The sequence below is a fragment of the Heliconius melpomene genome, chromosome 1 (genome assembly GCF_056956725.1).
Source record: "Heliconius melpomene rosina isolate 202511_hmr_F chromosome 1, ASM5695672v1, whole genome shotgun sequence".
NCBI lineage: Eukaryota > Metazoa > Arthropoda > Insecta > Lepidoptera > Nymphalidae > Heliconius > Heliconius melpomene.
Window position 1 is genome coordinate 10,734,881 of NC_140389.1, and position 22,661 is coordinate 10,757,541.

General features: G+C 30.9%; 4 protein-coding genes across 6 annotated transcripts; 1 reads left to right on the forward strand and 3 right to left on the reverse strand.

Moving 5' to 3' along the window:
• Positions 1-195: 195 nt before the first annotated feature.
• Positions 196-6,788, reverse strand: LOC146541388 (serotriflin-like). Of its 2 annotated transcripts, none has more exons than XM_085195667.1 (6): positions 6,558-6,788; positions 5,289-5,394; positions 5,065-5,198; positions 4,560-4,705; positions 2,937-3,131; positions 196-526 (listed from the first exon to the last, which is right to left on the reverse strand). In XM_085195667.1, exons 2-6 carry the CDS (start codon positions 5,374-5,376, stop codon positions 301-303), a joined length of 789 nt encoding a protein of 262 aa, XP_085051793.1. In that variant the 5' UTR covers positions 5,377-5,394; positions 6,558-6,788; the 3' UTR covers positions 196-300. The 2 variants fall into 2 exon arrangements, with proteins under 2 accessions (XP_085051793.1, XP_085051801.1); XM_085195675.1 differs by having other exon boundaries at positions 5,289-5,422.
• Positions 6,789-9,037: 2,249 nt separating this feature from the next.
• Positions 9,038-10,301, reverse strand: Dnaaf6 (Dynein axonemal assembly factor 6). The gene is made up of 3 exons (XM_085195067.1): positions 10,109-10,301; positions 9,488-9,693; positions 9,038-9,300 (listed from the first exon to the last, which is right to left on the reverse strand). Exons 1-3 carry the CDS (start codon positions 10,287-10,289, stop codon positions 9,043-9,045), a joined length of 645 nt encoding a protein of 214 aa, XP_085051193.1. The 5' UTR covers positions 10,290-10,301; the 3' UTR covers positions 9,038-9,042.
• A 1,136-nt stretch (positions 10,302-11,437) lies between these two features.
• Positions 11,438-13,108, reverse strand: Rpn3 (regulatory particle non-ATPase 3). Its single transcript, XM_085185586.1, has one exon. The coding sequence runs from the start codon at positions 12,992-12,994 to the stop codon at positions 11,507-11,509; it is 1,488 nt and encodes a 495-aa protein (XP_085041712.1). The 5' UTR covers positions 12,995-13,108; the 3' UTR covers positions 11,438-11,506.
• A 487-nt stretch (positions 13,109-13,595) lies between these two features.
• LOC146541391 (uncharacterized) lies at positions 13,596-21,659 on the forward strand. Of its 2 annotated transcripts, none has more exons than XM_085208154.1 (4): positions 13,596-14,377; positions 15,896-16,090; positions 16,868-17,056; positions 17,924-21,659. In XM_085208154.1, the coding sequence occupies exons 1-4, from the start codon at positions 13,856-13,858 to the stop codon at positions 18,437-18,439; spliced, it is 1,422 nt and encodes a 473-aa protein (XP_085064280.1). In that variant the 5' UTR covers positions 13,596-13,855; the 3' UTR covers positions 18,440-21,659. The 2 variants fall into 2 exon arrangements, with proteins under 2 accessions (XP_085064280.1, XP_085064270.1); XM_085208144.1 differs by having other exon boundaries at positions 13,597-14,491.
• Positions 21,660-22,661: the final 1,002 nt, after the last annotated feature.

Here is a 22,661-nt window from a genome sequence, read left to right on the forward strand (position 1 = left end):
TCTAACTATTCAACAACATATATGGTATAAATAATAAAAAAATATCTTTTATAAATTTTGGAACTCACAATCATTTTGTTACGCAAAATTCGTTCTTCGTTGAAATGCATAAAAATATTACATATTTTAACTTAAGCACTACATATCAAATTTGTATATGAACTATATATCTAAAATAAATAAAAGACATTTAATTAACGATTACATTTATTTACAAAGTTTATATGTAAATACATAAATTATATTAGCAATATGAATAATTATTACAATTTACTAAATACTTATTTCATACAGTACAATCTACCATGGATAGTTCTTATGTATTCTTCCCGTACACGAGCATGTAGCGTTGCACATGCCCTGCGTACAAACGTTTACTTGTCTAGAGAGAGATTCACAGTTTGAGTAGAAATCTTTGACAGGACAAGAGTTGGAACACAATGAGTCCGATATACAACTGTCTGGACAGTCTCCGCACTGGGGTCCGACTTTGTAGGGAAACTGAATTATAGTTTCGTAGTTACCCCTGAAAATACAGTTTATAAAAGTAAAATTATATAACAAAAAAATGTTGTCAATATCGATTTAATTTTGTATTGGAAATGGGAAACATTTGTTCAAGCGAAATAATATAATATAATATTGAGATTTTAGAGTAACAAAAGGTATTCATTATTAGTTGCAGAAATACTTAGAAGCTTAGACGAAATTTGAACTAAACTAAAAACTAAAAATTAAAAACAAATGTGTAGGTAAATTAAAAAATAACTGCGTACCCAACCAACTGTGTTACGTCGATATAGTAAACATATAGAATGCATTTACTAATTTCCTTAATTTTCTTCTTAAGACTTCTTAAGTTATAATTAGTTTTCAATGCTATTTATTAAATAGTAAACTTAAGTTTTAGATTTTTCCATCAACACAAAATGTTTGAAAAACTTAGCAATTATACATTTATTCTATTAACTATTTTTTTCACTCAGGCGTTAGTAATTTATTTTAATCGCTCGAAGTTCATGATTCTTTAAGCTTTATCATTAATCAAATTATTGTGTAAAAACAAGAATAACATAAAGGACTTTAATAATACAAAGGATTTATTTACTGTGGTTGTTATTATTTTTTTGTTCTTTACAGGGTTCCGTAATCCCAGGATCAATTTGTTGCTTAAGAAAAAGAAAAGCTGAAATTAATATCTAAAACCAGCAACGTCCCTTTGAATTATACTTAATTATAAAAATTTTGTGTGAAGCAAAAACTTACGGTACAAATTTTTTTTTTCTACGCAAGTATCCCACATATATACCCATTTATGATTCATTTCCTTAAAAAAACTGTGTGTGAATTGTAAATAATTCAATGCCTCAAGTGGGAATCGAATCCACAACCACCGCTCTTACAGTCAGACACCGTGTCTACGCCAGAACCTCCTCAATTCTTTACCTACTAGAGGTTACGATACCTGTTTTTCTTTTATTAAATTTACATAATTAATTTACATTTAATAACTTAATTGCAAGAATTGTATTGTACTCGGTCCCTACAATTAACTATGTTATTAAATTGTCAATCTGATTTGCCGGAATCTCCGCAAGCGCTGGATTAGGCATATAAAACCTACTTTATTATTAAAATATTTTATTGAAATAATTAAAATAATCTTCAATAAATCCAAATTAACAAATAATTTTGTATGAAAAATGCACTATTTTCATAATTTCATTCATACAAGGAATACTTATAAAGTTATTTTTGCACTAAACAAGTAATTTATCGCAGATAGATCATATCACGTATTATTTAAGGTTACAGAACAATGTAATGACCTAGACGTGATGTTGGTTGTAAGCTCATTACAAGAAAAGAATGCCAATTATTTGTAAATTGAACTTGATGAGCATAGAAAGAATTAAAACTTAATTATAAAGCTTTTGTAATTTTTTCTCAGCTTCACGCTGTATCCCGCAACAAGCAAGGTAGGCAGAGGGAACCTAATGTTAAAACCCTTTCCTCAGTTTACCCCGAGTTTTCGAGGTTTTCGGGAAGAAGTTATATTATTAAATATTTCATTTCGTCTACTGGGAATCAAACCTACAACCTATCACGTTTATAGTCACGCTTGTGCCCCTGCGCCGTAACTTCTATAATTAGTCATCATTAATGTTTTTTCTACGACATTTGTATACACTAACTATATTTTAATCGTATATGCGGCATTACGTGTCTTATAATTTTAAAATTAGTCACGACGAAGCTTTTAAACAACTTTGTATAGATAAAAGCAATAAAAACTAATAGAGAATGCAAAACAAATGTTAACCGCAAATAGTATACTGCAAAGTCCTTTACGTCTACAGGTGGGTACATTAGTATTTAAATGTACAATTACTATTCCTAAATCGAAAAATAAATATAAATATATATTTAATTTAAATATTGAACACGAGAGCTAAGCGGCGCTTCGTCGCGGATATGAATATTTTAACTTGTTTATATCTCACTTAGCAAACGAATGTAATGATAATACTGATATGTAAGTATATTTAGATGTTTCAAGAACTTTATCTGGATATGAAAAACGAAAATTCAATATTAATTAAGTTTATTTATATCAGCCTCACTCTATATGCCGCACACAGCAGGGTAGGCAGTGTTAAGACACTCTGATCACTTTCCGCCGAATTCTGGAGGCATTGCGTGTTGAGTGGCGGAAGTCAACGCCGCGCTTCGCTTTGACACCAGAGCGAAGAAATGAAATATAAATTTAAAAAAATATTTCATTTCCTCGAATGGGGATCGAACCCACAACCAGTCCCATTAGTTCACACTTTGGGCCCCTGCGCCACGGCGGGCCTCATTCTGTATTACTGTATACAGTGTTTTATATTCAATATTTATCAACTTATTATAAAAAATGCTATAATTTAACTTACGTGGGGCAGTAATGGCAGACATAGTTGTAGAATTGTCCCCAAGGGCCACCTGCACACCGGGCCACTCCGCAGCCGACCTTGTGGCTGGTGGCCCAAACCATCTGAGTGTAGTGACCGACTGCTTTCAAATTCCTTACTGGTGCTCCATATGTAAAGTTTTTGTATTCAAGAAACCAACTTTTAATGGCGAAAAACCTGAAATGTCATTATTTGACTGTTATTCTATCTTTATAAATATATTAGTTACAATTATACCAAACGACGACGTTTTATTTTGCAATGAAATATACATAACAAGAAAGTTTAATGTTTTGAGGTTTCTAAGAAATTCCTTTGTTAAAAGTCACAATGTGAATAGCATGAATAAATCATTAATTACCTATACTGTCGCCGGCCTAGGTAGGTACATTCAAAAAGATAGATCGTCTGATACAAACACCGTATAAGCAAATGAATGAGTATTGTTATTTGGAACAATAAATTTGCCGAAAATATAATGTATTTAAATATACTTCTCGGTAAAATAATGGAGGTATGCAAGTAAAAATATATATATTTTACATTTGTCATATAAGACATTCAATAATTAATTAGACGTTTGTAAGTAAATCTCGCTAACTTAATTTACTTACATTATATAAATATAATGTAAGTAAAGTCAGTATCATAGTCCAATAGAAAGATGAAAATAAACAAAGTCGAACGTTTAAAACTGATACAAAAAAAACGAGAGTTAATTATTTAATAATGGATATACCCATTAATAAACTTAGTGAAATTGAATAGTGCATCATACTATCTGTTGTACGACCTTTGACAAAAACATTAAAAAATAATTTATTAATCTAAACAATAAAAAAATTAAAAAAAGTTTGATATTATTATTGGTTTTGATATTATTACCATATGGTTTACCATAGTTACCACTATGGTTACTATATATTTTAATTTTTTTGGACTTAAACAAGCTACAAAATTCATAAGCATTTGAAACTTAGGTTAAGCTTAACTTAACTTAAGCTATCAAAAAAGGAAGAATCTATGAAATGTACATAGTTATTCTTAACATAATTATCTCAAGCAACATAATAATAAATATTAAAGTACATATACATATAAACAAAGGGCATGTGATTATTGCCATGTCAGTCTGTGAAATCTTTAATTAGATGTTCACGAATTCCCTATTATCTTTGTACTACGGTTAAAAGATCGTGCGCAAGAAAAATACGACGGACAAACAAAGAAATACACGTAAAAAACGTCTGTACCAAACGTTAAAATAGCAAACGCTTAATGTAAAAAAACAGTATTTTTTTGTGTAGAAATTATTATAATAATACTAAATATAATTGAAAAATTATAATATAAAACATTTTAAAAATTTTTCACTGATACATAAAGCTCAGCCAAAAGTACAGGGATAATAAAAAAGGATTTCTAGAAATTTTTCACGGAGACGAAATAAAATGGAATAAAACTATGGAGAACAGAAAAGGAAACATCACGACGAGGATCATTGAGTCCTCGTAAAGAAAAACAATAGCGAATACAAGATTCTTTTCCAATTTTGTTAAGTAGGTACAAAAGAAATCGAAAAGATTACGTCTGATTTCTACTCACCAAGGCGTTTTTAGTGAGGATGCAAAAAGATTTTGTCCGCAGCTTCCTAGATACGGTACAGTATTTTCACTGGGATCATTATGAGTTAAAAATATACACTTATCTGCATATCTTTGAGCTTGCTGAGCAGCAAGCGGATGCCATGACTGTAATACAAAAAATCTGTATATTACTATTAAATACAAGCAAATAAATGAGAATATTATGTAGAATTATAGGTGCTAAAATTCTCAAATATTTTTTTACACATAGTGGAAACATCAAGTTCTAGTAAAAAACTGTATCAATTGCCTAAATACAAAACATAGAATTAAGTCTTATTCACTATATACCTATGTAGATAATATGTTACAAACATTCGAGTGATATATTAGGTAAACGTTTTATTACTCCTAGCTATTAATAAAAATAAATAGATAAAAAATTACAATTAATAAAAAAAAAATATATAATAAAAATAAAAATTATTAATAATTATAATTACTTTTTAAATAATATTACATACCATTAGAAGCATATTAGAAGCAGTCGGACGCACTTTTGTGCGGAAAAAATTGTGATACAACACAATTTTACGCCTCACGACTGATCTGCTAGGACTTAAACCATTTTCAGGAATTTTACTCGAAGGAAAAAGTTCTGAAAATTTTAAATGATTATATTTCATCACATTTAATGTTTTAAAGAAAAAGAAAATCTAAGCAATAATTATAAACTGCGAAAACTTACGTCTGTGCCCCCAAGGCTTGGTAGTTTGTTGTTGTATAACATTGAATAAATAAAATAATGATATTAAGAAAATTGTGCTGCGAAACATTTTAACTTATTGTGTGACCTAAAGACAATTATAAGTACGTTAGCACCTAAAAATCGTAAATATTACTATAATGGGAATATTAAAGCAAAAAGAGTTATAATAATTATAATAAATATATTATTTTATTTATTATAATTATTTTATTTTAAATATATTTAAAATGTGCCCTTTAGACATTTAAAATAAATGAAATATTTTATACTATTTACTATTCGCTGTAAAGCTCTCGTAAAAGGAAATCGGAATACATCACGATCTTACTTCCCACTGTATAATGACCTTAATTGTCAATAACTTTTGAGTAAGAAAAGCGTAAATTGATGATTGTATACGATGATTAATACAAAAATGTATAAAAATTCAAAAGTTCTCGTTCTAAGTGGGAAACGAAATATCTTAACAAAAAAAAAACAAAACTAAACTAACTAACTAAATGAATTTAATTGTATTTCATTATACTATCATTATAAAAGCTATATAAAATTTAGTTATTAAGGAATTTTAACTTGGATATTTTCAGATAACATTTTTCAGCATTTATATAATCTTAAATACCTATCAAAAAATATAATAAACTTTGATATAGTTATATTTTTTTATATTTAAAATTTACAGGAACATTTTACGAAGCTACGTCACTTATTATTCTTAAAGGAGAGTATGGTAATAGATACTTAATAAAAAAATCCACATAGCTGGACAGGCGGAGAACACCTAGTTTGAGGACACTCAGTTCTCTGTTATCTACTCAAATACTAGACATTACGAATTGAGTTACGAAACCCAACGTTATAACATATTCATTCATGTGTCTTATTCATTCACATTTAATTATACTCAATTCTTACAATTAAATTTGTTCGGAGAGATCTTTTACTATCATTTCTTATAAAAATAAATAATAAGTTTCCATTACACTAAATTTTTGCTGACTCTACATTTAATTCAATTGCTTTTAGTATCATCTGATTTTATACGATGACGCTTGCTTCGTTCATCAAAATATTTATAAGTAATATTTATTATTTAGTATTAAAGATATGTATGCATTTAATTCTTTCACTGTTCTGGGAAATCATGAAACTTGTTTTAAAATAATTAAATTTATTTCAACGTATAAATTGTTAAAATTTTATAAATTATAAATAAATATAAAGCTTTTCATAATTAAAACATCTTACCTGTTTCTTTATAAATTCACAATGTTTATTTATATAATTCAACAACAGAAATTCTATAATTTTCACTGAATTTGCTGCAGTAAATCGATAAAATTAAATAACAGTTATATAAACAAAACCTGTATGTAATTTGAGTATTGCTACTTAGAATTACTATTTGATAAAAACAATCAGATACGGCCGCTACCGCGCGTTGCGAGCGTAAGAATTCAAATAAATAAGCGACCGAGTGACCGTATACTGTATACTACTATAATGAATAGCTGCAAAATGATCCTCAATATAAAATTTATCTTAAATGGCCTAGCATAAGCAAAAAATCATATCATGGTGGTCTTGCTAAGTACTTGTATTTTGCTTCATTGTAGTATAAAAATACAGCTGGTAACATATACCTACGCACGTCTTTCTTTTGTTGTATCTAATTGTCTAAAATGAAAGAGAATGGAGGCTATTTATATCATGAACGAGGTTTACGAGAACCACAAAATATATTATTTATTGAGAGTATTGTATTTTAAGCTCGATGGTTACGTGTTAGATTCCCACACAAACTGAATAGTAATTTCCCTAGATTAGTGAACAAAGCGCAGCATCGAGGTCCGTAATGCCCCTAATTAATGCTGAAAGCGCAAGAACGGCAGACTGAAAAAAATATATATCACAATTTTTAAGTTTAGGTACAATATAAATTAATAGATTGTTATTTATAAGACACTGAATTTACAAATAAACATTAGTATTGTAAAGAAGATGTTATCTCATATAAGAAAAATATTTTAATTAAGCAACATACCAGTAGCGTATATACAGTTAATTAAAATTATTATTTTAAATATAATAATAATGAAGGCATCGTATTGTTATTATAATTATTTCTGGTATACTTGAATGTTTTTAGCTGAAATTAAAACGCTTGATAGATATTTCAAGTCTACATTTCAATTGGAGCTAACGAGCATTTACAGTGTAGAGTATATGATAGAAGTTCTAATTAGTTCATGAATTGATATGCACCGTTCAAACTATTACTTATTTTATAATAATTACAACAAAAGCCTCTAAATATTTTGTTTTTTTAATATTTTTGTTTTTTTTCATCAGCTTCACGCTGTATCCCGCACACAGCAGGCAGAGGTAACCTAGTGTTACAACAGTCCATTCCCCACTTTCCGCCGCCTTCTGGAGGCATTGCGTGTCGATTAGCCTGGACACCAGAGCGAAGAAATGAAAATATAAATTTAAAAAAACCGTTTAATAAACACATTTTGCCGCTGCGCCACGACTGGCCTCGTCTCGAACTTATGTAAGGGGATTGAGGATAATTTAAAACTGTAGCCCAGATTTCATATATTTTCATAAATATTCACACCTCAAATATAAGAATAAAGAAAATAAAATATCAACATAATTATATTATTCTGATTATCACAACGAGGACTTTTAATAAATTCATATTTCACGAAAGGCTTACAACAGGATAAGCAAAAAAATTGCACTATTAAATATATATTATAGGTATTATACTATAGAAGTTCAAGTTCACATTATAATTCAGTCATCTCGACGAAAAGCATAATAAAACGTTATGCAAATAATAAACAAAATCAACCGTTAACATTCGCATATAAGTCACTCAATTAAAATAATCATTGATATGGCGTTTAGCCCAAGCGAATGGGACGCCTTGACGCCTTGCCTGGGCCGTGATTACTCTTAATAACTAGTCATGGTTATTAAACAAAAGTGCTATAAATTTATTTTTATACAGTTTCTGTAATATTTCTTTAAAGACTGTGGCTTGGAATTGTAGCCTTAGGCTTGTTAATAATTTTTAAGACCAATGTACCTACAGGTGTAGAGAAAAAGTGGAGAGTAACGAATAGGAGCTTAAAAGTTACTGCAAAAGAAATTAATAGTTTGTTATGTGCTAATTATTTATATACATAAGTAACGCTCGTACCTTTTGAATGCGTTACTAAGAACCTTTTTTTCTTGCTGCAAGGGACTGTTGACGTCGATGTTTGATATACATTATAGCTTGATAACTTTACGCAATCTTAAGAAAAGACGGACATAAAAAGATCCTTTAAGTTTCGTTTTTTCCTGTTGAGATAATAATCCCTAATAACTAAAAAGGAAAAGAAAAACAAGTACTGGGCAAAGCAACAAGTACCTATCGGGGAAATAGTAGATTATGTATTGACATGAAACTGTTATTTTTTTTTAAATTGACGAAATAATGAACCGAAAGTGTTACAGGCCACAGATCACTTTTTACCGTAATAATAAAATAAGATCATCGAACTTATTATATATAGATCAAAGAATTATTTGAAATTACTTGTTTACATTACGTCTATTTAGTAATGATTGACCCATTTAATGAAGTCCGTGCTTGGACCGTTTTATGGACGTTTAAGTTAAGAAATGAAACAATAATATATAGATAGTGAAATATATTTTTTTATATTCCAAAATATTATTAAAAGTTTACAAAATCAAATTCCCTTTGTAATTTTAAAGTTAAAAGTAATGTTTCTTCATTAGAGTCCCAGCTGGCTTTTGAAGTATCTGGATTTATTTCGTGTGGTAGAGATAGCTTTAAGTGATATTGAGAAGAGTCGATGGTGACACATATTGTGTCCACAGCCAATTCAATATTTTCTTTTTTATCCCCTGGCATAGATACTCTCACGATTAAATTCTCGCAACTCGCTGAAGAAGGTGTTTTTGGCCCCATCTGCTTACCAAGACAAAAAATAAGTATATATTTTACATTTAATTTGATTTCTGGTGATTCAAAGTAAATCATAATATGTAGTTTCTCCAAAAAAAATAAGCAATCGTGTTTTGAATATATTACATGAACCAAAGAATAAGTACATACTTATCCAAAAAAAATTTTTTTTAACTATTAAAAAACAAACCTGTAGGAAAACATCTTCAGCGCTAACAGACTGTTGGTAATTCATCGTGTAGGCAGGTGTTTTACGATCGCCCGATCCAAAACCAACTTTGCCCATCTGCTCTGCCTCCTTAGCCAGTTGCTCCTCATATTCCTCAATATTTGCAGGCAGTTTCTGCGATGGAGCGAGGGCAATATTGCCATTCCGTGTTTCTGTTATCTCATATTCTAAAATATTGTAAAATATTTCTTATAACATCTAATCACTCATTTTACGTTTAATATGGCTTAACAATTTTCAAACTTGTAATGCAAGTATTGGGGTCTTCTAACTCAAACCTTTAATTATTATGAAAAAGTTTGATAGCCTACCAAAAAAAATTAGCAAATTGTTGTGTAAGTATCCACATAGCGCCTAGAGGAAGTCCGCACTGCATTCAAATGCACTACTTATAGGGTAATTTCAGTGGGCTTACTTCAAATACCTATGCAGTTTACGTTAACATTAAAATATTTGGTATTTTTTTAAACGCAGGTCTATTATATTGGAGTATTATTATATTGAGTTATTCATCACTTAAGTCATTTGATTTAAGTACTTATAATAAATTAACATTCGTGATGTCGCTTCAAATATACTTACTTGTCGACGTAAGATCATCTCCTTGTAATATTTCTGGTTCAGGTTCCCTTAAAAGTTCAGCTAATTTTTCTATGTGTGACACTGTAAAATCCATTTTATGCAGATCTAAGAAGTTCCTTAAACACAATATTAATAGCTGATTGATCAAACAATATTTAATTCCATAGCGACAATGTGTCATTGCGTATGCGTAATATCTACCTAAGTAGGTACTTATAATAAACGAAAAAGTTTTTAAGTTTTAGAAAATTAGTGTTTAAATAATTTTGCTGTTAAAATAAGATTTGATTCGATTAGAATTTGCTGGAAAATACAAACATGATTGAATTATAAAATTGGCATAATCTTGTTGGTACCATTAAAATTTATTATTTACCATATTGCTTATCGTCATTGTGGCACAGCGACTTCTTTATTCGGAGGAATATTAAAGCCTAGCTCGCGACTTTTGTCGCATATACTTACTACACAGTTATTTATTGTTTCATCTGAATTACTTTCGTAATCTAATAACATAATTATTTTAAAGATAATATCCATACAATAAAACCCTTACTTTGTAGCAATGCAATTCATTGTATTGACTTAAGTAACTTTTTTAAATAAGAACCGATTGAAGTAAAAGAAAAATGTTAAGGCAAGTTTCCAAAAATATCATAGTAAAAACTATATTTTAATCGGTACGCTATGCTAGAAGTGAGAATAGAAAAAATATAAAAGTAGATATATTCATCTACACGTTTGTGGTAAAACAGGCAGGGCAAGACCTCAGCTGACTTTCGAGAAGACATTATCAATTATACACGAGATAGGTTACGTAAAAGACACGAGTACCCCCGGAAGATAGTCGTGGCGCAGTGTAAAAGCGACTGTAAATGCTATAGGTTGTGGGTTCGCGTCCCACTCAAGTAAATGAAGTATTTAATATTTTCATTTATTCGCTCTGGTGTTGAAGTAAGTCGGCGGGAAGTGTGCCTACCCTGCTATGTCCAGGATTCAGCATGAATTCTTCTAAATTTTCTTCTTTTATTATCCCTTTCTGGATTATAAGAGCTCATTGAAAAGTTTATTACTATTTATATATAATAAATTTCCACTTAAATTTAATTATAAGAAATTTTTACAGGCCTAAATTTTAGTGTAGTTTTAATAGTTTAATATTGAAATAATTGTGAATGAATAAGTCAATTGTGTCACTTTGTAATTTTTTTATTTATTTAACCCTATGAAATAAGAAAAATGCAATTACTATATAGATTTATAATTATAAGGCAAATACAATTAAATATTTATTAATGGTAGGAATAATTGAATTGAATACAAATGGGATAATCTAAATATTTTTAATTTGTAGTTAATTTTATTACAGAAAGCTACATATTGGACACAAAGACATATTTAAGGGAAGCCATCATCATCTTCTTCTGCCATTTCTTTAGCCAGTTCCAAATCTTGTTGCTCCCTCTCTCTTCTTTCCTCAGCACTTTCTAATTCCTTGCCATATGACTTAGGCGGATATCTCATAGCTTTGACACTTTGATTATGCAATTCCAGGCAGAATGATATGCGTTGATGAAAAGCCAACTGAGGTTCTCGTGTGCAGTAGATGTCAGAGCTTTCCTTATTACTCATGTATCCCTTTTCTGGGTCAAGTGTTGCTTCAATGACACCATCTCTGATAGCTTTAGCAACAATGAATTCAGCATCTTCTGCAGAGTCTAAGCCTAGTTTTCTAGCAATATCCTTTGGAGAAATCCGAGAATATGACAAGCCAATAGATCTGATAGCAGTCTTTATTACATTTTGTCTTAGACGTAAAATCAATGTGAAAGTATGGTCACTGCGGAATTGTGGTCCAAAATTTTCCAAAACTTCTCCAAATCTCTGAAGATTGCCAAGACGTACTGCTTGTGTAAGTTGAAAGTAAGGAGCCAATGATTTTCTAAGCGGAGCTTGGCGGAAGATTGCCCGTTCTGGTATATCACCCAGTAACAACTCTACAACAATAGCTAGCTTTTGTACAGTCTGTCTAAATCCAACAGCTGCAGTTTGGGGAGCTTTGCGTAAAGCTTGAACTAAATGCTTGTGAGCATCACTGTACTCTAATCTGGCAGCTTTAATTCTGCCAAGATAGTACAAAAAGCGTGCCCATTCATTATTACTGGCACTTTCAGGAAACACTGATTTGCTAACCAATTTATCTGCCTGATCATACAGAGCATAATGTAGATAGTTACGTAAAAGACAGTTTATTAACACTGCCTGGCCTTCGTAATCATTTCGTAAAGTTGAAGTTCGCAGACGAGCATGCAGCAATCCTCTAATGAGGTCTAACTTATTGGTAAGTTCAAACACTCGTGAATGATAGAAATAGCATTTTGCTGCAATAAGATCCAGAGTTCGGCGGTTTTGAGCTGTTACCTTATTCATCAGCTGCTGAGAACATTCTACTGCTTCTTCAAGTTTATTAGTATCTAATAAACGAAGCAGTACTAACAGGTGCATATATGCATCAACTTCTGGCGCCGGCGTTTTCGGAACACTACGTGAACGTGGAGCCTCTATTTCAGCTGCACCTGACAGTGGGTTCTCAACAAACGCGATCAAAGTTTCTTTGTCTGTGCTTGCCGGATAAAGCTGATTAATAATAGCACGTAAAACATTACCATTTAGTTTTTTTCTTGTACTTGGTATAGATCTAAGAACTCGCATTGCAAATCTCGGTTCCTTGGATGTTACAGCCTTGTCAATTTGTCTAACATGTTCCCTTAAATCTTGAACTGCTAAGACATCGGCATCTTTCTTCACTTCACCAGTTTCTACGTCACTTGCAGCGGTTGGGCTGTCTACATTTTTCATTTCCACATCTTGCTCAACAGGAGCCATTATTTCGTTGTTTTAGAAAGGTTGTTAATTTTATGGTCAAAAAAGATATTTACTACACAGAAGAACGCTACAAAATCACTTGTTCACGATATGTCAAAAATATGCCGAGTAACAAATTTCGTTCGGATACATTCTCAAGATTTATTACTATATTTAAATAAAAGTATATGTGAAATTTATACAATAAAATTGTAATAAATATAATAAAATAAAAGCTAAATTAGTAAAATTTTGTAAAATTCATAGATTTTTAATTTGATATTTCAGTCTAATAAAGTATTTTTTAGTACACATTGGAATATCAAATTCAATGATATTTGGATGTATATCCAAATATCATAATATCGTAGTATTATATCCAAATATCGTAATATTTAACGTATGGAGTTTAAATTTATGTGTCGGTAAATTGGTGTCCGTATTTTATACCGCACTGGATTTTTTATTACTTACATTGGATCGCAATTTTATATTTATCTTAAAATATAATATTTTTATGTAATTAAATGTATAACTTTTGTTTTTATTTGTATTGTTTATCACATTATAATTTCTTATAAGATTTCTTAAAATTATTATTGAATCTTTTACATTACATAGTCTATCTTCCTTTATCCCATAGACTATAGACAAGACAAAACTACTAGCAATGCTCGTAGTTGCTTAACCAATATACTTTTGTAAGGAAATAGTGATATAAAGCTTCTAACACTTTGGATTACTAATGTTACACTCAAAATATCTTGGATTACAACCATCACATCCCAATAAACGTCCGTGCCAAAAATTATAAGCCACGAAGGCGCTACGGCCGCAGGGGACCGGTTAATTCTTTTCTTAAAATTTCAATGTGTTCTGGAAATGGTTTGCAAAGAGGACGTGGTATCATGGTTTAAAGAATTGGAAAGCTATAAACGCATAGATGCAATGTGTACATTATTAAATATGTGCTTGCCATTTGAATTACGCTTTATTGGCACGTATCTCGAAGAACTCGGTAAGCGGGACTTTCAGGAGTTGCGTGGAGCCGAACTGAGAGCTAATAATCCTACAGATCTCGCTGCAGACATCGGAGGAGCAGACACAGATTCTCGGACGAGACGAAAAATGGCCTTATATGTATCACTTTTACGATCTTGTAATTTCGCTTGTGCGACCACATTGTACAATGCTATGGTCAGCTTAGAGCAAAGTGGATTGCTGAAAGGCCTTTATGGTGATCTTTTAGAAGAAATTCTTCTTCTGTACACAATGGCCTTGCATCATCCTGCTTTTACTTTTGATCAAAAGTCACATTTTGGAGAGATACTTGATAAGTTAAAAATTGAAGACCAGAGGTTGCAGTATCAAGAACAACAAGAGCATAATATAAACATAGCTCCTGTGAGTGGTCTTACACCGTCTATTATTCCACCCAACATGTCAATCCCACCACCTAATATGCCTAGCTTGGGACCACCACCTGGTATCATGTTTGTAAAGGCACCTGGGGTACAGGTCAGTGTCATCAATCATTATTCATAGTCACATATTCATTAACAATTGACTGACAATTTTGCTGGTTTATGCGCTTATAAAGAACTACATGCTTTATATAAATCATTTATATATTTGATCTACATGATAATAACATTAGAAAGTAAGAAGAAAAAAAAAACAAAATAAACTTGAGACTAAATGCTTCATCTTTTAAAGTAGATAGCAGCATGCTATAATATAAAAAAAATCTAATTATACAGTTTGTTGACAAATTCAGTGAAGAAAATAATCTAATAACAATAAGAATAATTCAAAAGTAATTAAACATTTACAACACATTTACATTTTTAAGGTTTATTTATAAATAAATAAACCTTATTTTTTTTCACTTAATGTTCATAATCATCATAAATATCTAAAATATGTTACAATATATTTATGGTATGATATTTTGAACTATATAAAATTTATATTTGCATTGTACCATGTTTTGTAGAATATATTATAAGAATCTTATATGATAAGTTAACCATTTGAAATATTATGGAAATAATAGTTTGAAAGTTGTCTTATCATTGACTGATAAATATCTATTAAAATAATTCTTAATCTATATTTAATAGTAAATAAATACCTATTGTTTGATACAGTATGGCTTATCCTGGATTTGAGCTATGTTGGTTGTTAAAGTTAATAAGATATTTGACATTCAAGTAAAGTTCATTGGTAGTAATTTGCATAAATATAATATAGTGATTGTGATTTTGATATTTTAAAAATATAATATGCATTTGTAGTATTGATAACAAATATTATACTTTATTTGTATCCAACATGTACAATTTTGGCAATTTTGTGTAAATTTCACTTTGCTTCATATATCAATTGCAAATCTATCTTCCATGAATTATTCATTAAAACTGATTATAAATATATCAGATTACACTTTCATTCCATGGGCAAAATAAAGAATATTTTAATATATTGTGAGTTGTTTAAGATATATTTATTTTTAAAGGCTTGCTTTACAAACTCATTACATTTAATTCTAGTTATAACTTATTGAGTAATAAATGTGGGCTAAGAACTTTACCACTTTTTTACTTTTGAAACGACCTACTAGCAATATATTTAAATTAACTACTTTAGATAATTTAAGATTAATTACATTTATAAATAAAATGACATAGTTACATCATTTTGATAAACTGCAGTTCATTAATGCTTTATCACATAAATATCTTACAGTTTATATATACTACCATAGTATGTGCCCTGTAATGTATTTTACAACTAAACTATAAACTATACTATATTTATAAGTAAAATGTACAGGAAAAAAATGAGGGTGAGGAAAGGGAAAAGAGATATTAACTTCACTCAAAATGTATATCATAACAATAATTGATATATTTATTACAGCCACAAAATTCAGATGCAGTTACGGAACTCAATTCAGCATCGGTACTAAGTGGTGCAAGCAATATGGTTTCTATGTTGGGGGAAGTATCTCATCCCCCACCAGGATTACCTATCCCACAGTACAATGTTGGAGAATTTATAAGACAAAATACATGGCCAGCCATTATTATACCACCATTAAATCAGCCTATAGAGGTAAGACTGGGGAGACATAAATGTGATTTTTATTTAGATTTTTGTGGAAATTTAAAATAATTAATTGCATATAGGTTTTTATTAATTTATATTATTGCGGCTATTTTAATTCTACTTAAATGCTACATCATCTAAGAATAATTTTAGGCAGATTTATGTCTATATCATTATAAAATCAGTACTAACTGTGGAAAATAAAAAATATTTTACCTTCTTGCTACCCATAATATGATTAGCTAGATTAAATATCGTCACAGTTTGTTCCATACATAAAATACTTCCTTTGAAACATGAACCAAAAAAGTAACTGTTATCATTTTTATAATATACATATAGATTTATATATAAAATAAATTATTGTTTAGCTAATATAGCCATATTTTAAGCAATTACCTATAAACAAACAAAAAACTATTTTACTAACATTATAATGTAAAAGTATACTGTCCCATGGTCGTACAGTAAGACTAGTTTTGAGGTTGATTCATCAATTTTGTATCAGGTTCATTTCTATATTCATTCATTTATATACAATGGTAAACAAATAAATAAATCAACAAAAATTTATCCATTCTTAACTAAGATGGAGTTGTAAGAGACGCAGGAACCTTGGTTGACCTCAAAGGTCAACCGAGGTTCCTAGTAACAGAACACAGTATCAAAGATATTGGAGGAAGGTCATTTAAAATGCATCGGAGGGCATGTAAGAAATAGTAAGAAATAGTGAGTAATTTGTAAGGAAAAAAGAACTTATCCATCCTTCTATTTATTTTCCAGGTACTAAACTACCAAACGGGACCGGCGCCGGCATCACCCTTGGTCTCATCACCTGGGGACAGTCGCGCCGCCTCGCCTCGTGCCAGACGTCGGCCCTCCCGCGACAGGTCGCCCCCGCTAGTGCCACTCCCGCCTGAACAGACTTTGCCCCATCTCGCTGCTAACTTTGAGAATTTGAGTGTTGCTGAGGTTAGTGATAATATTTTTTTATGCTTCACACATTAATTTGAGATAGGCACAGGAAACCCAATATATATACCTCAAAATACACTTGCCCCAATCGTCCATTTTACAGTTAGACTGCACCCTTTGCGCCCTAATGTTAATTATGACGTTAAATATAACATTAATTAATTGATTCAGCTATATTAAACTACGATTACTTAATAATTACTCATCTAGTATATATAGGTTTGCCTTGCCATAATTATTGTTACAAAGAAAAAAAGAAATTATTGTATGTAACATTACTATTACAGTGTTTTAGTTTAATATATTAATATAAAACCATTAATTATATGTAAAGCTTATTCGAAGTGGTTACCATTATCAGCAACAGTCCTTTAAATGTTAAGGCCAGTTATCAGCACACACACTTTTTATGAGAAAATTCTTCACTGCCAATCGTTGGGTATGGATTGTTTTAGGGACTTAAAATTATCAAGGTGTTTAGAGCAACTCTTACTCTCTAAGACTGATCATAAATCATAATTCAGTGGATTAAGATGACGGCCTTCAGCTCTGATGAAGTCGGGACAGTTCGTTTCTAACCAAGATTGGTTGGATCAAGCTTTATGACGTCGTTAATGAACATGGTGTTGTTAAGGAACTTAACTACCTTCTCAAGAATGGTATCTAGATACATTTGTGCCGATTTGGTTCTACTTATAATCCCACATTTACAAAATATTAAATGTTTTATTCTTATTTATTGCTCATGTGATCATTTTCTAAGCAGATTATGTAATTATATTAGTATATATATCTGTCCAATGTTTCTTGTACCCTTTTTAAAATTTATATTGTCTTTTAAACATCAAACTACTATCAAATCAGATGCGGCATAACATCGGCGAAGAAAGATTACGCGAAATATCCACTATGCACCACCAGTACAGATCGCTTGAGAAGCTGAACGGCGTGAGGAGGCGCGCCGCGTACTGCCCGCCGCGGTCGTCCTCCGACAGTGGGTCCAGCGCCGCGTCGTCGCCACCCTCCACGCCCGCGCCGCTCCCCGCGCCCGCCCTGCGCCGCGCCGTGCCCCCCGCACCTCCCCCGCCGGTGCCCTACATGCCCTACGCGCGGCCCTATCCCTACCCCACGCCGCCGCCCGCCTACCGCGCGCCGCCGCCCTTCGCCAACGGCGAGCCGCCACCCTACCAGCCGCCCTACGCTGGATTCGTGCCAGTGCTGTACGCGCCGCCCAAGCTGTCCTGCTGGAACTGCGGAGCTGCGGGCCACGCTGGCCACGAGTGCAAGGAGCCCAGCCTCGAGGAGATGACGCGCGCCGGCGGCTACCAGCTCGACTTCGGGGGCGCGCCGCCGCCGCCTCCCGAGCCCGCCGACAAATAGTGTATAGTGTAGTGTGGAACTCCATACTAGATCCAAGTATTCAGTAGGTTTGAATTTATGTAAAGCTTGTTGGGCTTTTCCTGTCTATTCATTTTCGTTGGTTGCACTTTCAATTTGGCAGTTGAACTGATTGTCATTATATGTAATGCAGCTTACTGAGATCCACTGTCTTTGTACAATTTCCTTTATTGATATATTTAGTGGTTGTTAAATTTGTGATCACTAATATATTTGTTTTTAAAATGTTGAATTTCGTAATTAGTTTAAATATATATTAGTATTTGTAAATAATATTTATTTGTACTATAAAATAATTTGTGTTATAAAGTAGATAAATACAAGTACAAATAATAAAGTATACAAGAATTAATTACATTTATTATATGAATGTTTCATCTGTTAATTTGAAAGTGTAATGGTTAACTCAGAAATGTTTAGTCACAAGAGTTTATAGGGATTCCATATTAAACAATATAATTTTTATATGAAGATTTATAAGTAAACTTGTTTATTTTTCAAAATTAATATCATATTTTGCTTTCTTTTTATTGTGCCATAATATTTTTCAAAATGGCCTTCATTATAGTTTTTTTTGTCATTATTAAAATTAAGTTAAAATAAAGTTCAATTTATAAGTACAAATAAATACAAAATAACAATCTTTCAATCAGAGTTTTTAACATTTAAATAATATGGAATTCCATTCAACTCTTTACAAGTGGTTAAAATGTTAATATGAACAGTCAATTGTTATGTTTTTAATGTAATACCAATTGTAGCTTCAAATTTATTAAAGTTATGCCAGTGTTGCTGCTTTGTTACAATTTTTTAATTATTCTCAAGTATAGTCAGATTATTTTAGAGATTTAGTCTCGATTATTTTTATATTATTTATATATTTTTTTAATTCAGTTAGATATGTATATCACAAATGGCTGTATGTGTAGCTATATTAAAAACATAACAAAACGTAAATAAAAATCACCAAGCCATATTGTACAAAGTTGAAAATGGTATGACTGAAATTATTGTTAATAGTTTCCTTTAACCCAAGACTGATTTGTAAAACTAATGATTTCCAAGATTTCTAAAACTTTTACAGTTTGAACAGTTTTGGACAAAGTTTGAAAATCAGTGCTGTAAGAGTAAGTGAAAATGATGTAAAATACAAAAAAAATATTATGATAATATGTGACTGCGCCTTTAATGTGTGCATTTTGAACTATTGTAACGGTATCGACCAATGGGTAGCTCAAATTCGAATCAAATATTTCTGGTATTAGTATCGTTAAAAAGTAGCAAATACAAAAATAAACATCTTGATACGTTTTTTTGGTCAGATTATAAAATTTTGCATTAATATTTTTGTAAAATATTAAATTATTACATAGATTTCAAAGATGGCGATACCGGATTCGTAGACAAGATCAATGGATGTGAAGGCAATGCTCTTTATAATAGTGTTAGAAGAATGTAAATAGCTACAAGTGTGTACATGACACGCGATGTGATCATATTTTGTAAATATTCTCGTTTATATATGACTAGTTGGTAAATATATTTGTAAATTACCCTAACAACTCAAGTGTCCCATAAATTATTCGATTGTTTCGATTTTTTCGATTATTTATGATCACTGTCACAAATCACAATATTGCATTTTTAAACTCCTGTTTTTTAACGTTCAAATTATATGGATTGTATAATTGTTTATTTTTTTGCATAATTATATGTTTTTAATCGAGTCGAATGAGTAACGCATGGTGGGTGCGGCGCGTTGGCCGATTGCCTTCTAAGACATAAGTGATTGTTTGGTGTTCTATATTGCATTTAGTATTCCAGTCTGTCTATCCACTAATGTTCGGGACTCTTATAGCGTCCCACGCGTGTATATTATCACCAAATTTCATACATAATATATGTACATAGTAGTTTTAATTTTATAAATTGATAATATTATTAATATAATAGTGTTTGACTAAATGCAATCGTAATGTTTTTGCCCCTAAACGGATACCAGTTGTAAGCTGAATTGTGAGGGTATGTTATGAAAATTCTCCTTATAAAGGTTGTATGTCCACATAACGTAAATATTGTGTTATTTATATCTTAACAATTTTATTATATTTATAACGAGTTTGTAGAATAAACATTTAGATGTAACTTACTATATTTTTGCCTCGGAACGAACATGTTGGTTATGTACGGTCGGGTTGTGCTGTAATTTGCGGAATTAAGTTGTGTCTACACGATTTCTATACTATGATATTGTGCACTAAATAACAGTGAGCTCCAAAGCTACAAGTGTAAAGCGACTTTATTCTGCATTTTACACGTGTTTTTTTTGTTTGTCATTTAGGATTTAACTCATGCGTACTATGAAGAGTACTAACAGTATATCACTTGTAGGCGCCAAAACATCATAAAATGGCAGATACACGTACTTGAATGCCTATTCAAATCGTTTATTCTTATATAGTTGTGTATATTTCGGAGTTATATACGTGTATAAATTAGCCTTTATCTATAATGACCAAAAAATAAAAAAATAAATAAAAAATATCACGTTATTTTCTAGAATTAAAAATTATTAAAATAAAATGTTTTGTATTTTTTTTATTTAAATAACACATTACGACCTCAAAGAATTATTTTTTTTAAAAGAAACTAATGAAGTTATTCATGAATATGTGAACCTAAATAGAGGTTGTACATTTCAAAAATAAAATAAAATTATTAATACTCGTAAGAAATAAAAATTTATATTCCCGTCCCTTATTTTTTTGTCCTACATTGTTTATTTAGTACGCGTGAGTTAATACTTTGAGACCACATAAATCAATCGATATTAAAAGTTCACGAATAATGATAACAATTTTTATTTAGTACCGGCGGAAGTATAATATTTTTTTACTTTGTACAGATGTTATAAATGTGATAAATAATTTTTAACATATTTAGCAATTGTGATTTAGTAAGGTGTGTAGTATATAAAAAAGTATATCGCTTTACTAAATGAATAATAATACGCGCTAAAGCGATATGTGTAACTTCTTTTCCACAGTTTTATATGACTACATGCTGTTCTATTGTTGTACCTACTAATGAAAGATATGAATCAGCATTACAGGATATAGAAGGTTTCGGCCCAATGTAAGACCTGTATCCCACCAGTGCTGTGAATCATTTGCTTCCTGACAAATAAACAACCAAAATCTTGTGTTGTGCTTTTATTGTACCTTTTTAAGTATACGCAATAACTAGAAAATTCACATTCCTTCCATTCAAATCTTAGCTTAAAAAAATAAGGTAGCGGATTTTAACGTCTGTTAAAGTTTAGTATTGACCGATTTCGGTTAATTAAATCAAGAGAATACATTTACAATTGATTTGAACTAAAAGCTATCGCGCTTAGTCTAAATCCTTACATATGAAAAATTCGAAAAATCTCCAAAAATAATTCAATATCACAGACATTCGCACGATTTGTGTTTTCTTATTCTCTTTTTTTTCTCCTTTTACTTACTAGTCATTTTGTTAAAGTAAATGATACTAATTAATATAATAAGAGCTTATGTAACATGGATTCGATTTACTTGGCTATATTAGACGATACCTATCGAACTCAACTAACATGTGTAACTTTGTTAGTTTCAATAAATAATATTTCTATTCTAACTACTAACAATATACAAAAAAAAACTGTATTTAATTTTTTTACTTACAAGGACGTAGCCAGCATTCCATATAAAGGGGGGCAGATAAAAATGCCTTTGACTTTGACTTTGACTTTGATATCGAGTTGAAATTCAACTGATTTACTTACTCAGATGGTCCCTTAATTTCCATGTATGCAGAGGAAACCTAGTGCTGAGATACTCTGTTTATTATTTTCCGCCGAGTTTTGGAGGAACTCTACGCCGCGGTGTGCCTCGAAGCCAGAGCGAAGAATTGAAAATACTAAATATTTCATTTCCTTGAGTGGGAATCGAACCCACAACCTGTTACAGCCTGCGCTTACAGTCCCATGCGTGTGTCACTACTGGCTTCCTTTTTTAGGTTTTTTATTGATGTCTATTTTATGTGTTTATGGCCATATTTCATAATTGTACTAAGCTCTGCTATTTCAACTGAAATCAGAGCTAATAATATGAAAGAGGGTTACAGATAGGTACACCATGAAAAATGTATTTTTAAAGTCATTTTACTTAAGCAATTATAT

Excerpts from the sequence above, each read along its gene's own strand:
- LOC146541388 (XM_085195667.1), bottom strand. The coding sequence starts at position 5,376 with ATGTTTCGCAGCACAATTTTCTTAATATCATTATTTTATTTATTCAAT. Across the intron at positions 5,199-5,288 it reads CAAGCCTTGGGGGCACAGAC|AACTTTTTCCTTCGAGTAAA; the intron begins GTAAGTTTTCGC and ends TAAAATTTTCAG. Across the intron at positions 3,132-4,559 it reads TCCTCACTAAAAACGCCTTG|GTTTTTCGCCATTAAAAGTT; the intron begins GTGAGTAGAAAT and ends ATGACATTTCAG.
- Dnaaf6 (XM_085195067.1), bottom strand. The coding sequence starts at position 10,289 with ATGACACATTGTCGCTATGGAATTAAATATTGTTTGATCAATCAGCTA. Across the intron at positions 9,694-10,108 it reads AGATGATCTTACGTCGACAA|AATATGAGATAACAGAAACA; the intron begins GTAAGTATATTT and ends ACAATATTTTAG. Across the intron at positions 9,301-9,487 it reads CTGAAGATGTTTTCCTACAG|ATGGGGCCAAAAACACCTTC; the intron begins GTTTGTTTTTTA and ends CTTGGTAAGCAG.
- Rpn3 (XM_085185586.1), bottom strand. The coding sequence starts at position 12,994 with ATGGCTCCTGTTGAGCAAGATGTGGAAATGAAAAATGTAGACAGCCCA.
- LOC146541391 (XM_085208144.1), top strand. The coding sequence starts at position 13,856 with ATGGTTTGCAAAGAGGACGTGGTATCATGGTTTAAAGAATTGGAAAGC. Across the intron at positions 16,091-16,867 it reads CATTAAATCAGCCTATAGAG|GTACTAAACTACCAAACGGG; the intron begins GTAAGACTGGGG and ends TTTATTTTCCAG. Across the intron at positions 17,057-17,923 it reads AGAATTTGAGTGTTGCTGAG|ATGCGGCATAACATCGGCGA; the intron begins GTTAGTGATAAT and ends CTATCAAATCAG.